Source organism: Panthera uncia, chromosome C2, assembly GCF_023721935.1.
Source record: "Panthera uncia isolate 11264 chromosome C2, Puncia_PCG_1.0, whole genome shotgun sequence".
NCBI lineage: Eukaryota > Metazoa > Chordata > Mammalia > Carnivora > Felidae > Panthera > Panthera uncia.
This window is the reverse complement of record NC_064810.1, coordinates 53,929,109-53,942,272: the sequence shown is the minus strand read 5'-3', so window position 1 is coordinate 53,942,272 and position 13,164 is coordinate 53,929,109. Positions and strand designations below refer to the sequence as shown.

Here is a 13,164-nt window from a genome sequence, read left to right as displayed (position 1 = left end):
CGGGAGGGTGGGAGGGGAGCGAGGGGGGGGGGGGGGGGGGGGGGGGGCAGGAGCGCGCGTGCGCACGGCCAGGCAGCCTGGGCGGCGGGTCCTGCCAGTGACGGACGGCGGCGGCCGGTCCTGCTTGTGACGGCGGTGGCGGCAGATCCCGCCTGTGACTGCTTCGGTGGCTGCTCCAGACACCTGCGGCGGCGCCGGCGGCGACCCCACGGCGGCCGCGATGTGGCCCCTGGTGGTGCTGCTGCTGCTGGGCTCGGCTTGCTGCGGTGAGTGGCCCCTTTTTCCTGGGTCGGCGACTCGTGTCTCGGCGCCCCCGCGGCGCCCCCGCGGGTGTGTGGGCTGCTCCCCGGCTGGCTCGGCGTCGCCCTGGAAAGGGTGGTCCGAGCGCGGGACGCTCGGGCCCTGCACGCTCCGGGTGCGAGCGTAGGAGGGCCCTCGGGTAATCCTGCGCCCCCTTCCTTCCTTTCCCTTCTCTTCCTTTTCCCCCCTCGGTGGGAGAAGAGTTCCTCTCCTTCCCCCCCCCCCCCCCCCCCCGTACTCCACCTCCAGATGCACACCGAAGAAGGTTCTGAGCCGTGCACCTCGCGCAGAAATTAACTGTGGAGAGAAAGGGCGCGATCGGAGGCGAGGGGTGGCAACTGTTGGGGGCCCCCCTCTTTTGCACCCCGCTTCCTCCTCTGTGTTTAAACGCATTTGGGGATGAAGGAGGGAGAGTGGGAGGGCCCGGGCCTCTTGCGATAGAAGTGCGCATTTTGGCGAAGTCTGCAAGATGGGATTTCTCCTGTTTGCCCTCCCACTTGAACATAGGAGTTAAGGAAACATAAAGGACACAATTAAGTTGCATTTCCAACCCAGCATTTAATAGGAAGAATATTTTGAGTGCTTTTTTTTTTTTAACTCTAGAAATAAGCTACCTGGAAACTCTCGCTACCCACCCCCACGCCCTATTGCCCGTTCCAAGTTTTTCTACTTTATTTGGGCGAAGCGTCTTAATAGTAATACAGATTTCGCTTGAAATAAGAAGACTGTAACCTCTATAGAGTCCAAACATATTTGCAGCAGAGTGGGATTTGGTGTCTTTCAACGCCAAAGGCGTTTGGTCCCCCCAGGCTTTTGGAATCCATTATGCTTTTTTTTTTTTTTTTTTTTTTAAACGTGTGCTTCCTCTGTAAAAAGTGAGGGATAGGAATTTTTGTGGTTCTCTGGTGCCTGTCATACTTCACATCTGTACAGTCTTCTGTGAACTTTTTGTAAGATTCAGAACTGAATTTTAGTAAAAGTAGGAAGCAATTGTTAAATTGAATTCTAGAATGCTAAATTAATTAGATTTTAAACCGATTATTAGCCTCCTTGTGTCATTTATAAAGGTTTGTGACTTCAAGCCACTTCCATTATGCCTTTAAATCCTTGGTTACCACTTTCCTCAATCTCTGAAACATCCTGGGTTGTTGGAGCTGTTAATGATATCTTTATTATCTAAAGAGTTGTTATTAGATAAGGTAGTATTTTCTTGTTATCATTAGTGACTTATTGCCATTACTATTACTATACCTAAAATAATACTGCTTTCAGAAACCTGTTGTAGGATCAGAAAGCCTTCATGTTGAATCAAATTGCAAATTTGTAATAAAATATCAATAACTCAGACCATTGGCATCAAAGCTAGTCTGAAGAATAAGAAGTGTAAGTCATATAGTATTTTATAAACAGAGGTCCTGTTTTCAAGCAGATCGGAAAGAACTGTTATAATGGTACTTTTGGAGATAGGATTTTTGTTAGGCCATATTTAATAATGGTTAAGATCACATGTAATTGGTACTCATTTACATACAATATAAGTATGCTCAAGTCCCCACAGTCACAGAATTCACAATTTATAGTATTTTATTGTAGTTAGTTAATAACCCGGAAAAAAAAAAATAGAGGCATTATACTTTTGAGTTTTGTTGACTATAAAACAAGAAGTGATCGTGTTTGTCATAAGATATAATAGATTTTGTGTGTGTTTAATATGTGGTTTTAAAAAGGACATGTATGAAGATATGTTAACAGTCTCAGAACACGAGTAATTACCAACCAGGGTATTTAAGAGACTGAGTTTAGAATCCAAAATGAGTAAGAAAGTCACATATTTATAGGTTTATTTGTACTGAAGTTTGATTTTGCTTTCAGTTTCATTTATAGATGACTGTTAATCGAAGGCATTTTTTTGAAGACACTACAGTTTCAGTTGACCTTTGTGGTAAAAGAAGTTATCTAAAATGCTCCTTTCATCTACTTTCAGGCAAACTGCCACCCCCCTGTTGGTTTACAAGATGCAGAATGAATTACTAGGCTCCTTTCCTCCCCCCTCCCCTATAAGCCCAATTATACTTTTTTTTTTTTTTTAAAGCACATCAGCAGTTTCAGTAGTTTTCAGCAACTGGCAAATAAAACTTTACTCAAATAATGGCAGGGACATTGACTGTCTTTTCAGTGGTTGAATGATTTTTCTTTGTTCAAAGTGAGTTTTTAAAATCAAGGGTACACTGATTAAAAAACATTTTTATTATCTACGTCTGTTAGTAACGTGTCTTGCTTAAATGAAAATGTTTTCTTTTCTCTTAAAGAATGTATTATTTTTAAACACAAGTTGCCATTTTAAGGAAGTAAATGCCTATTTAAAAGTACTTATTTATGGGGCCTCCCCAGCAGTCTAGAGGCAGTGTGTTAAAGCATTACACTAAATGCCTACCATTAGGACACTTGCTCATGCTGTCATCTGTATTTTGGCAGATGTTTTATCTTTGCCACTGAGCTGTTAATGGAGATTTGAAAGACCAGGTTCTAAAGAAGAAAAATAGGTGTTTTTCCCAAGTTTGATAAATATTCTAAGTCCACAGTAATCACTCATATTATTAAAACCAAGTTTGTATTCCTTAATGTTAGTTCATCTTTAGCTATATAGGCATTGTTTTTAATACTTTAATGTTCTTTTTGTGATACAATTTTCCTATAACCATTTCAGCCATCTTACAGGTTTTTGCTGTTACCTTTTTATATAAGATAAAAATCTCTATATTTTTATATCTTGTGTCTCACTCAGACTAATATAGTGCACTCTTGGGTTGTCATAAAGCTACTTTTACTTTGTGTCCTAGTGCAGATAGTAGTTCCATGACAAAAGAGCAAAAATAATAGTGTAGGATTGATTTTGTTAAACTCATGTAGTACTAAAGTACATAGAGCACCCAAGAAATTTGATCCTGATATACCTAGACTAAGGACTTTTCCTTGTCATTACATAGAGTTGAAATGGAAATTATAAGTTCTAAACTCTGAATATTACATTTGCTATCTGTGGAACAGTTATATAAGACTCAGAATCTGGTCAACCCCAGAGTTTGAGATTAAGAGAATAAAAGTGCATATTTGAATACATGTCACACTTACAGTTAAAAGGTAAGGTAAGGCATTTGGCAACTGCAAGGTCTGTCAAAACTACTTTTTCCATTTTGAGCAAATATGAGCCCATGCTATGCTCTAAGCACTTTGTAAGGCCCTCTTGTGTATAAGAGATAAATTTCAGATCTTTTGCTTCTCAGTAACTTAAAATGTAGTATATAAAGGATAGGAAATTTTGTTTGTTTTTATCTCCTGGTGACATTTAATATATTTTAAGTGCTTGAGAAGCCCATAATTCTGGATGTTACTAACTTGAAACTTTCTCTCCCTTGCAATTCTAGGTTGACCACTTCTGTCCTTATAAGGCCACTTTAAATCTAGTGGGGGATTACTGAACACCTTGTGGACACCCCTACTTTCCTCCAGGCCTTTTTTGGTCTCTGTTGGGGAGAGAGCTGTCTAGATCCTCCTTTTTGACCCTAATTCTAACCCGATTCAGTTTGAGACTCCAGGTCTTCATACCAAGGGCTTGATCTAATGGCAAAAACTGGTAGGATTCACTTTGAGCTGTTATCTTCACTCATGAGCTTTGCTTCATTTACCTTAGTGACTGTTAGGCTTCTTACCCCATTCCTGAACATCCATTTCAAGCAGATAATTAACTTCCTACTCTACTGCAAAAAATAGTGATGTGTGGTGTGGACTCGCTCAGCTTCCCTCCCACCATTACTAAACTTATCTGCAATATCTTAAGCGGCCTTCATCTCATTCTCCTCCCTCCCCCAGTTTCAGAAGTATACCCATTCACCTTTCCAAGGAAAGGTTCACCTGTCTACAGCTCTTTCACTTCCACCATCTTGGAGACTTGCCCAGACAGCTTAATTCTTTCATCTTAGATCTCTACCTTTCCATTGGCTTCTTCCACACATGCTTAAGTTTTACCCCATTTGGTCTTAGATCTTTCATCTTAGATCTCTCCTTCTCCATTGGCTCCTTACACACATGCTTAAGTTTTACCCCCTATTACAAACAAAGGAGAAAAACCAAAAAACCTTGCCCTTGTCCCCTTCTCCAGACTCTTTCTGTTGCTTTCTCTGTCTGCTTTCTTACACTGCCAAATCTATTGAAAAAAAATAACTGCTTCTTCCTTCTTCCCACCCATTCACTTCCCAGTGCATGATGTTTGCTCCCACTAGTCTGCTGATATTGGTGTAGATAAAGAAGCTAATAATGTAGTTTTTAATCTAGAGGCTGTCTTTACTCATACCATTTAAGAACTATTTTGTTCATATAAAGACCCTTCTTTGGTGGTCTGCAGTGGTATTCTTTGCTGCTGTCACTTCTTTTTCTCACTTCCTTGATTTGTTCCTCTTTAATGATTTTTCCATAAATCTTGGTGTTCCCCAACATTTTATTCTCTTCTTCCTGCTGTTTACTTTGCAAGTACTCTCTGGGCAATCTTGATTATGCTCACAATTTTCACTTACCAGCTGTTATCTTGGTGATTCCCAGGTATTAATGGTTCTGACCTTTCTTCTTAAATCCAGATCCATATGACCTGGGAACTATTGGACATCCTCATTTCATTGTACTGCAGGCACTTTAATACCTAGCCTATTAAATATTGAAAGAATATTCCCCTGTAAATGTCCAAAACTCTTTTCTCAATAAAATCCACAATCTAATGAGTTACACATACTCTTAGTAAATAACTTTAATTCTTTCCTCTTTCGCCTTGTTTCCCACATCCGACATATGTTGATTATATTAGATTTTTACTGTAATTTGGCTTTCTCTCCAGGTGTCAATTACCTGGACTATTGCAGTGGTGATCTCTTAGTGGGTCTTCCTTTCCTATCTCCCTTCCTGCCCTCAGTTTACCCTTCATACTACTGGACTGTTTTTTTAATGCAAGTAAACCTGAGTGTTTTGCTGTTGCTTATATTATCCAGTCCCAGCTCCTCAGAGTGACATGCAGGGAAGCCTTTACAGTATTTCTTTACCATCCCTTGTTCCTAGTGTTCACTTGAATAATCTTCTGCCTCCTGTTACCCACTTTCCTTATTCCTCTGTGCATGTTACATACTCTGCCTGGAAAGCCCTTCCTTTTCTATACCATTCCTACTCCTCCTTCAAGACCTAGCTTAAATACCATCCTATAGGAAGATCATTACATTTATATAATTCTTAAGAAACTCTTCCATGCAGTTTGCAACTGACTTGTTCCAGATTGTCCACTAAACTATGTTGCTTCTCAATTCCATAATGAGGTCTGTTGAAGTGAGAAGCAGTGGAGGAGTCACTGGATATATGAAAGAAGAGTGAATCCTTTTTGCTACAGTGTTTAGATTTTGATTTCTTGGAATTCATACTTTACATTTTTTTACATTCATAGGGAATGTATTGCTTTGTATTTGTTGGACCCTGGATCCATACATAGGATACCAAATGAAGACACTGTCATTGTTTCTCTAACTTCTGAGACTAATGGAGATTTCGATTAAGGAAAACAGTAATTGCAGGATTCAGTAGTTGAGTGCAGTGACAAAACTTGAACAGGGGGCAGTATGAGCAATAAGGAGGGGATGAATACAACTGAGTAGTGGTAGGGGAGGAAGGGAGGACAGGACTGAACATCTCCATTGTGTTTTAGTAGGAAGAACCAAAAGTAGCAGACTATAGCTGCCATTTATTGAACATTTCCTATGTATGCAAAAGCACTGCACTAAGAACCTAATATTTATTATCTCATTAAGTCTTAAAACCTCTATGATGTATACACTGTCACTACACATTTTCTGGATGAGGAGACTGAGGTACAGAGGTTAAAAAACGTGCCAAAGGTTATACAAGTATAAAGTGCTAAGTCTTGAGCCAAGGTCTGACTCCAGAGTGTGTACTCTTACCTGTACACGTTTGCCAGCATGTGCAGAGGTATGGAGATGAGAGGGCATTTGCAGATTCATGGAATTGTAAGATGTCATTATGATTGGAGCTTAGTTTGGAAATGAGGGAGTACAGGAGGTGGGACTGGACAGGATCTTGAAGGATCTAGTTTGCATTCGATGATAACGCACTTAGAATTTAGCTTGAAGGGGGCGGGGGGTGTTGTTAAAGTGTATTAGGCAAAAGAGTGCACATTTGCATTTAGAACAGTTATTTTGGGAACTGTGGAAAATACATTGAGGCTAAGATGGGAAAACACTGAGGCTGGAGGTAAGGAGCTAGTCAAGAGGTTACGGCAGTATCTCAAAAGAAAGATGATAAATGTCTAATTCATACAACAGACATTGGATTGAGGAACCATTAAATAATAGGTTGAGCCTATCAAGAATTTTTCATGGCTAAAGAGAGGGAGAAATCTAGCATGATTCTTACTAGGTCCAGGTCTTGTTGATGGATAGGTAATAGAAAATACTTTGGATGGTGAGTATTTGGGAGGGGGTTAGGAAGAGGGTAAATAGGCTTTTGGACATGTTGTCCAAATTTTAAATTAAGTGTAGTGCATTCAAGTGGAGGTGCACAGCAGAGTGTTGGCTTTCCAGGTCTGCAGTTGAGAAAGTTGGGGCTTGGTTAAACAAAAAGTGTGTAGATGTTAAAACTGTGGATTAAGGAGAATGCTGGACCTGGATCATTGGGAGGAAGGTGGGCAGTGCTGGTTATGAAGTTCTGAGGAACACTGATACTTATTGTGAGTCAAGGAATAGATTTCAGTAAAGAAAGAAAGATGAGTGTGGTGGACAAAGCAGTGGGAGGAAATTCAGAATCAGGAGCTATCGCAGAGGCCAAGGGACAAGAGCAAGAAAGGAGCTGCCTACTGGCTGAGGAACTATAGAGTAGTCAAGATACAGAGAAAACCGTGCACATTCAGTTTTTCACTTGGGATTATTGGAGCTTGGCAAGAACTATTATAGTGAAGAAGAGGTAGAGGCCAGGTGGCAGAGATTTAAGAAGTGAATGGGAGGTGAAGAAATGCATTTAGATTATTTTAGGATGCTAGGGAAGAGATGAATGATTTTTTAAACATCGGCTAATATTTAAGCATTTTTTAAAGTATTACAAAAAACCCTATGTGAATGGCATAAAGGATGTAGGAGGCTGATAATCAGTTAGGGAAAGTCCTTAGGGAGATGAGTGGGTGTGGAGCCAGAAATGAAAACTAACAGGTGAAGGGATGCAATTCTGAAGAGGAAGAGGGGGTTGTGGATAGTTGGGGTTGTAAGTAAATTTATAAGTGGGAAGTATTGGAAGCTTCTGGCTTCTCATGTGAAGGACTCAGATTAAGAAATAGGGCTCCTGAAGCACCTGGGTGGCTCAATCAGTTGAACATCAGACTTCAGCTTAGGTCATGATCTCGAGGATTGTTATGTTGAGCCCCACCCATGTCAGACTGTGCTGACAGCCAGAGCCTGGAGCCTGCTTCAGATTCTCTGTCTCCCTCTCTCTCTGCCCCTCCCCCCCCTCAAAAATAAACAAACATTAAAATTTTTTAAATTAAAAAAAGTAATAGGGTTCCTTTGGAGAGTATATGATAAGCTCCTGCAAAAGAAGAGTGATTTAAGAGTTGTTGCAAAGGACAGAGGCTTTACGTAGCATATATAGAAAGATAAAAGATTGAAGACTTGAGATGGGTGGCATCTATGACAGTCTTCTGTTGTTTCCTTGGTAGCAACGCAAATTTTCTTAGACATCTGTAAGACTGGTTACACTCCTGCCCATCTATAGCACTTTCTTCATACCAAAGGATAGCACTTAGGACCTTGTGTTACAAAAAGTATGTATCATTCTTCCAAGTGAGAATTGAAAGCTTCTAAAAGATAATTCTTGGGGCGCCTGGGTGGCTCAGTCGGTTGAGCGTACGACTTCGGCTCAGGTCACGATCTTGCGGTCCGTGAGTTCGAGCCCCGTGTCGGGCTCTGTGCTGACTGCTCAGAGCCTGGAGCCTGTTTCAGATTCTGTGTCTCCCTCTCTTTCTGACCCTCCCCCGTTCATGCTCTGTCTCTCTCTGTCTCAAAAATAAAAAACGTTAAAAAAAAATTTTTTTTTAAATAAAAGATAATTCTTGCTTTTTTTTTCTTTTCTTTTTTTCCCCCCCATCATTGTATCCCCTCATCCTATCAAAATATTTCAGGTCAGGTAATTCTCAATAAATGTTTATTGAATTTGTACATTTCTGAACTAGACTTGTGTGCTGTGACCACCATGTATTGAGCCCTGTCAGCAACACATAATAGCTGTTTTCAGGACTGTGGTATGAGATGGTTTCAGTTGGTGGTCTGTATTTACAGAGGTTGTGAAGTCCAGTATTTTTGGCATTTTATATAAAATAATTTCACCATTTCATTTGTTAATTTATCTGTAGGTCTTGTATCACTGATGGTTATACTTACCTATTCCTATCTGATTTAGACTGCTATAGGCATATCAGAATTTACTTATTCATGTTAATTGCCTATGTGCTTTTATTTGCTCTCTCTATTTTAAATCTTTTCTTCACTTTAATGTTTCATCAGAAAGCAATACACAAAAGAGAAAACCCAAATCAGATAATTTTACTAGGTAATAGGTTTTTTTTGTTTTGTTTTGTTTTTAAATTTTTTTTTTTTTAACGTTTATTTATTTTTGAGACAGAGAGAGACAGAGCATGAACAGGGGAGGGGCAGAGAGAGACACACACACAGAATCTGAAACAGGCTCCAGGCTCTGAGCTGTCAGCACAGAGCCCAACGCGGGGCTCGAACTCACAGACCACGAGATCATGACCTGAGCTGAAGTCGGACGCCTAACCGACTGAGCCACCCAGGTGCCCCATAGGTTTTTTTTTTTTTTAAATAAATGTTTATAGGGATGGAGCTAGTAGTTAACATCTAGTAGAGTGGTATATTTGGACTACTTTTATTTATTAATTAGTACAAGGGTTATTAAAGTTATGGCTTATCCAGGTCAATTTTGCTTTGAATTTTATTGACAGCATTTATTCTACTTAAATTGCTTCAGCTATAAAATTCTTTTGTTACAACAAATAATTGAGTGCAATTAGTGCTTTCTGTATTCTTTAGAAAATTCATTCTCTAAATGTAAGTTATGAAATTATGGAGTATTTGCCAGCCATTTCTTTCTTAGAGCCTTCTAAAAAAGTTTGTTAGGAGAACCGAGCTCTTCACTTTTATCTCTTTTATTAAACGGTAATTTTTAGAAATATTCTTTTTTATCTTGACTCAAATACAAAATGACCAAGTGTCAAAGATTTCATTTCACATGTTAATTAATAAGTAAGCCAGCAAGATGGTAAAGCCACCTTGATTTTAAAAGAAAATTGAGAGAACAGACACATTTATAGGCAATCAGGAATGCTGAAGTGAATTTTCAAACAGATGCAAGACTGGTCAGTATCCTCAGGGCAATAAAATGTGCTTTTTTGAAATCCTCTCTTCTTCCAGCAGGGAGAAGTGAATTACAGAACAAAGTTTATTTGTGCCTCTATGTACATGAATCATTTGCATTACTCAGTTTTACCAAAATTGTAAAATAGCCCAGACAGACAAACACAGTGAAAGGCACAAGCCCTCTACAGAATCAGATATTCCCAAAGAATTTGTCACACAATTCCTAGTACTCCATTGAAAGGACACTCAGTAATCTTTTTGTCCATTTCAAAACCTTTCATTATATTTTCTGACACGTTCCGTTCTAATTCCAACGTCATACTTACTTCTCTCCTTTTTGTACGTTGTAGTTCCCCCTCACCTCCAGTGCTTCCTTCTCAGGGGGAATAATTCACAACCCCAAGGCTAGGGACAATTACTGGAAGTACAGGTTTTGCCTGGCACTTGTGAATGTTTGGATGGCAAGCAATGCCGAGAAGTGGGAAGGGGTGAGCTGTGGACATCCCAAAGTTGGTTCAAACTGCACATTCCCAGAAATATAACAGTTTGGACATGCCAGGTCCAGATTGTCACATTAAAAGGCTATGTTGCCTCACTTGTACAGTACTGCCCCTCATATTTAGAGTGTGGTATTGTTAGAGAGCACTTGCCCAGAAGTTTTCTCTTTTGGTGCTCCCCACAATTGTGTGAAGTAGCCAGTGTTTGTTTTTGATCCTCTTACTCACAGAGAGTAAACCAGGGCATAGAAAAGTTAAGTTAATTGCTTGATTTGTACTCAGGCTTTCTGAACATTGTTCACTTCATATTCCACTATGCATCCTGGCATTTAACTAAGTGGGCAGTTACTAAATAATAATTATGTTCCTAGAATAATAACATTCTATACCCCTGATTTTTATTCCCATTTTATGAATGTAGAAAGAAGAAATCTTAAGGATGAGCTATTGAAGATGATGTTTTATTTATATTTGTTAGTGCTTTGTTTTTTTGAGGAAAGAGCCGCTAACTACTTAGGTAAAAGAGTTGATAAATGGCTGAGCAATGTGGAAGACCGCTATAATTTCCCCATATTCTTGCACATTTTAGATTTCATTTATAAGGCAACAATAGTTTATCATATGGAGAAGAACTGGATAAAATATGATGGTCCCCCTTACCTGTGGGGGGATATGTTCCAAGACGCCCAGTGGAAGCCTGAAGCCACAGATAGTACCAATCCTATATATACTATTTTTTCTATACATATCTATAATATTTAATTTATAAATTAGGCATAGTAAGAGATTAACAGCAGTAACTAATAATAAAATAGAACAATTACAACAGTATACTATAGTAAAAGTTATATGAATGTGGTCTCTCAAAATACCTTCTCTTGATAAAATGCCTACATGATGAGATGAAGGGTGTAGGCGCTGTGACATAGTGTTAGGCTACTCTAGCATCTTAAAATTTAGAAATTTATAATGAAATGAGTGTATAATATGTAGGATTATAGAATGTGTCAGAAGGAGGATTCTCTGCTTCCAGACTGGTTCACTGCAGGTAACTGAAACCACAGAAAATATGACCATGGATACGAGAGGATTACTCTGGACCCTACTTATTAGCAGTATCTGCTCTTGGTTTTAACTTGTTTTTTAGCTTCTTTTGAATGGTTTGTGGTTTCTGGGAGGAAAGAATACCTGTAATACATATTTGGAAATTGTTGTTCCATAGTTTTAATGAAATACAGGGGTGGGAAAATGCCTTTCAATTGTATATACTCGTTTCTAATACGTACAAAATGAGTATTGCTGTCTGTATTTTGCAGTGGGGAAAAAGCCACAGAAAGTGCTTTTTCTTCTTAGCATTCTAAGACTTTCCATCCTCATGGAGAGATGTGATGTGATTCATCTGGTTTACCTTTTTATATTATAGTAGACTCCATCATCTTTTTGGAAATGCAACATAAGGATAGAGATAAACTTCCTATCAGTTTAGCAAGTTCTATTTGGAGGAAGTATATGAAGTTGAGATTGGATATAATGTTTGGTTTGATTTTCTGTTCAAAATTTTCACATGGTGAGGACAGTATTTTTCTACATATATCAGTAGGCAGTAACGATTACTTCAAAGCTTCCAAAGCCAGATACTACACCTGCATGTTCCAGCAGGGTTGCTGAATTTATTCCCAAGATACATGGTAATGTGTACTTTGTATTACTGAGGTTGAATAAGGAAAAGTTACAGTGTTCTCTGCCAGCTGTGCACATTAATATTGAAATAAGTTGGGGGTTTTTTTCACCTTGCCTGTCTTCTGTATAGTTGCACTGTTTTCTTAAATGAACAAGAGAAGCATTACTCTTTATCTTAAGGATTTGTAACATCTTAAACTACAGAATTCTATAATGAAATCAAACAATTTTCTTTTTCTTTTTCTTTTTCAGGTTCGGCTCAGCTAATATTTAACATAACCAGATCTGTAGAATACACTGCTTGCAATGAAACTGTTATCATCCCATGCTATGTTAATAATGTGGAGGCCACAAACATTAATGAAATGTATGTAAAGTGGAAATTTAGAGGAAAAGACATTTTCACCTTTGATGGCGCTATAGAAAAGACCACTCGCGACGATAAATTTAAGAGTACAAAAATCATACCACAAAAATTACTAAATGGCATTGCCTCTTTGGAGATGAACAAGGAAGAGGCTGTTGTAGGAAACTACACTTGTGAAGTAACAGAATTAAGCAGAGAAGGCGAAACCATCATAGAACTAAAATACCGTATTGGTAAGATTTCTATAAAAGCTTCCCATTTATTTGTCCTGTAGCATCCTGATCCTATTAGAAAGGGGGCAGAATGGGGCTAGGCAAAGCACAGGCTATTAATAATGTTGATGTAATGTTTATCAGCTTTAAGATCATGAGTTTTATCTTACTTGCTTTTCTACTTTTCAGAGTAAAACTCCTTTGCTGTTGGTTAATTTGTATATTGTGTGGTTCTCACACTTTTGGTCCCAGGACTATTCCTTTGGGGTGAACAGTCCTAAGGTCATCTATGCTGCATTTCTGTTTGCTGCCATCAAAAGTACTCTCTTTCATGTGATTAATTTTCCAGCCCCTTTCCAATTATTTGGCCTTTAACCTTACACTTTGACCAAGGGTTGACGAGTGCCAGCCGTGTCCCCTCTGCAGAGACTAGATTAGGAGACCCAGGAGATTAAAAAATCAGATTATCATGGATAAGTCCTTAAGGCTTCCTATGCTTAGCTTTGCTTTGGTGTTTTCTTCATTGGCCAAGATTTGGAAGAACTAGAGATCCAATTCAGTGTATTTGAATTCAGCCTTGATTATAGCACCATGGTTCTGCCCTTTCTTCACAAACTTGGCTTGGTGAGTTGTATAAA

General features: G+C 39.1%; 1 protein-coding gene across 9 annotated transcripts in view; it reads left to right on the top strand.

Annotated features, from left to right (window-relative positions):
• The first annotated feature begins 54 nt into the window (after window positions 1-54).
• CD47 (CD47 molecule) overlaps window positions 55-13,164 on the top strand; it is a 47,155-nt gene continuing 34,045 nt past the window's right edge. For 3 of the 9 annotated variants that reach the window (XM_049628129.1, XM_049628130.1, XM_049628132.1), the window contains exons 1-2: window positions 57-266; window positions 12,200-12,547. In XM_049628129.1, coding sequence (XP_049484086.1) covers window positions 221-266; window positions 12,200-12,547 — 394 coding nt within the window. In that variant the 5' untranslated portion in view covers window positions 57-220. Of the gene's footprint in view, window positions 267-12,199; window positions 12,548-13,164 lie in introns of all 9 variants that reach the window. The other 6 variants (XR_007457250.1, XR_007457251.1, XM_049628134.1 and 3 more) reach the window with 4 other exon arrangements.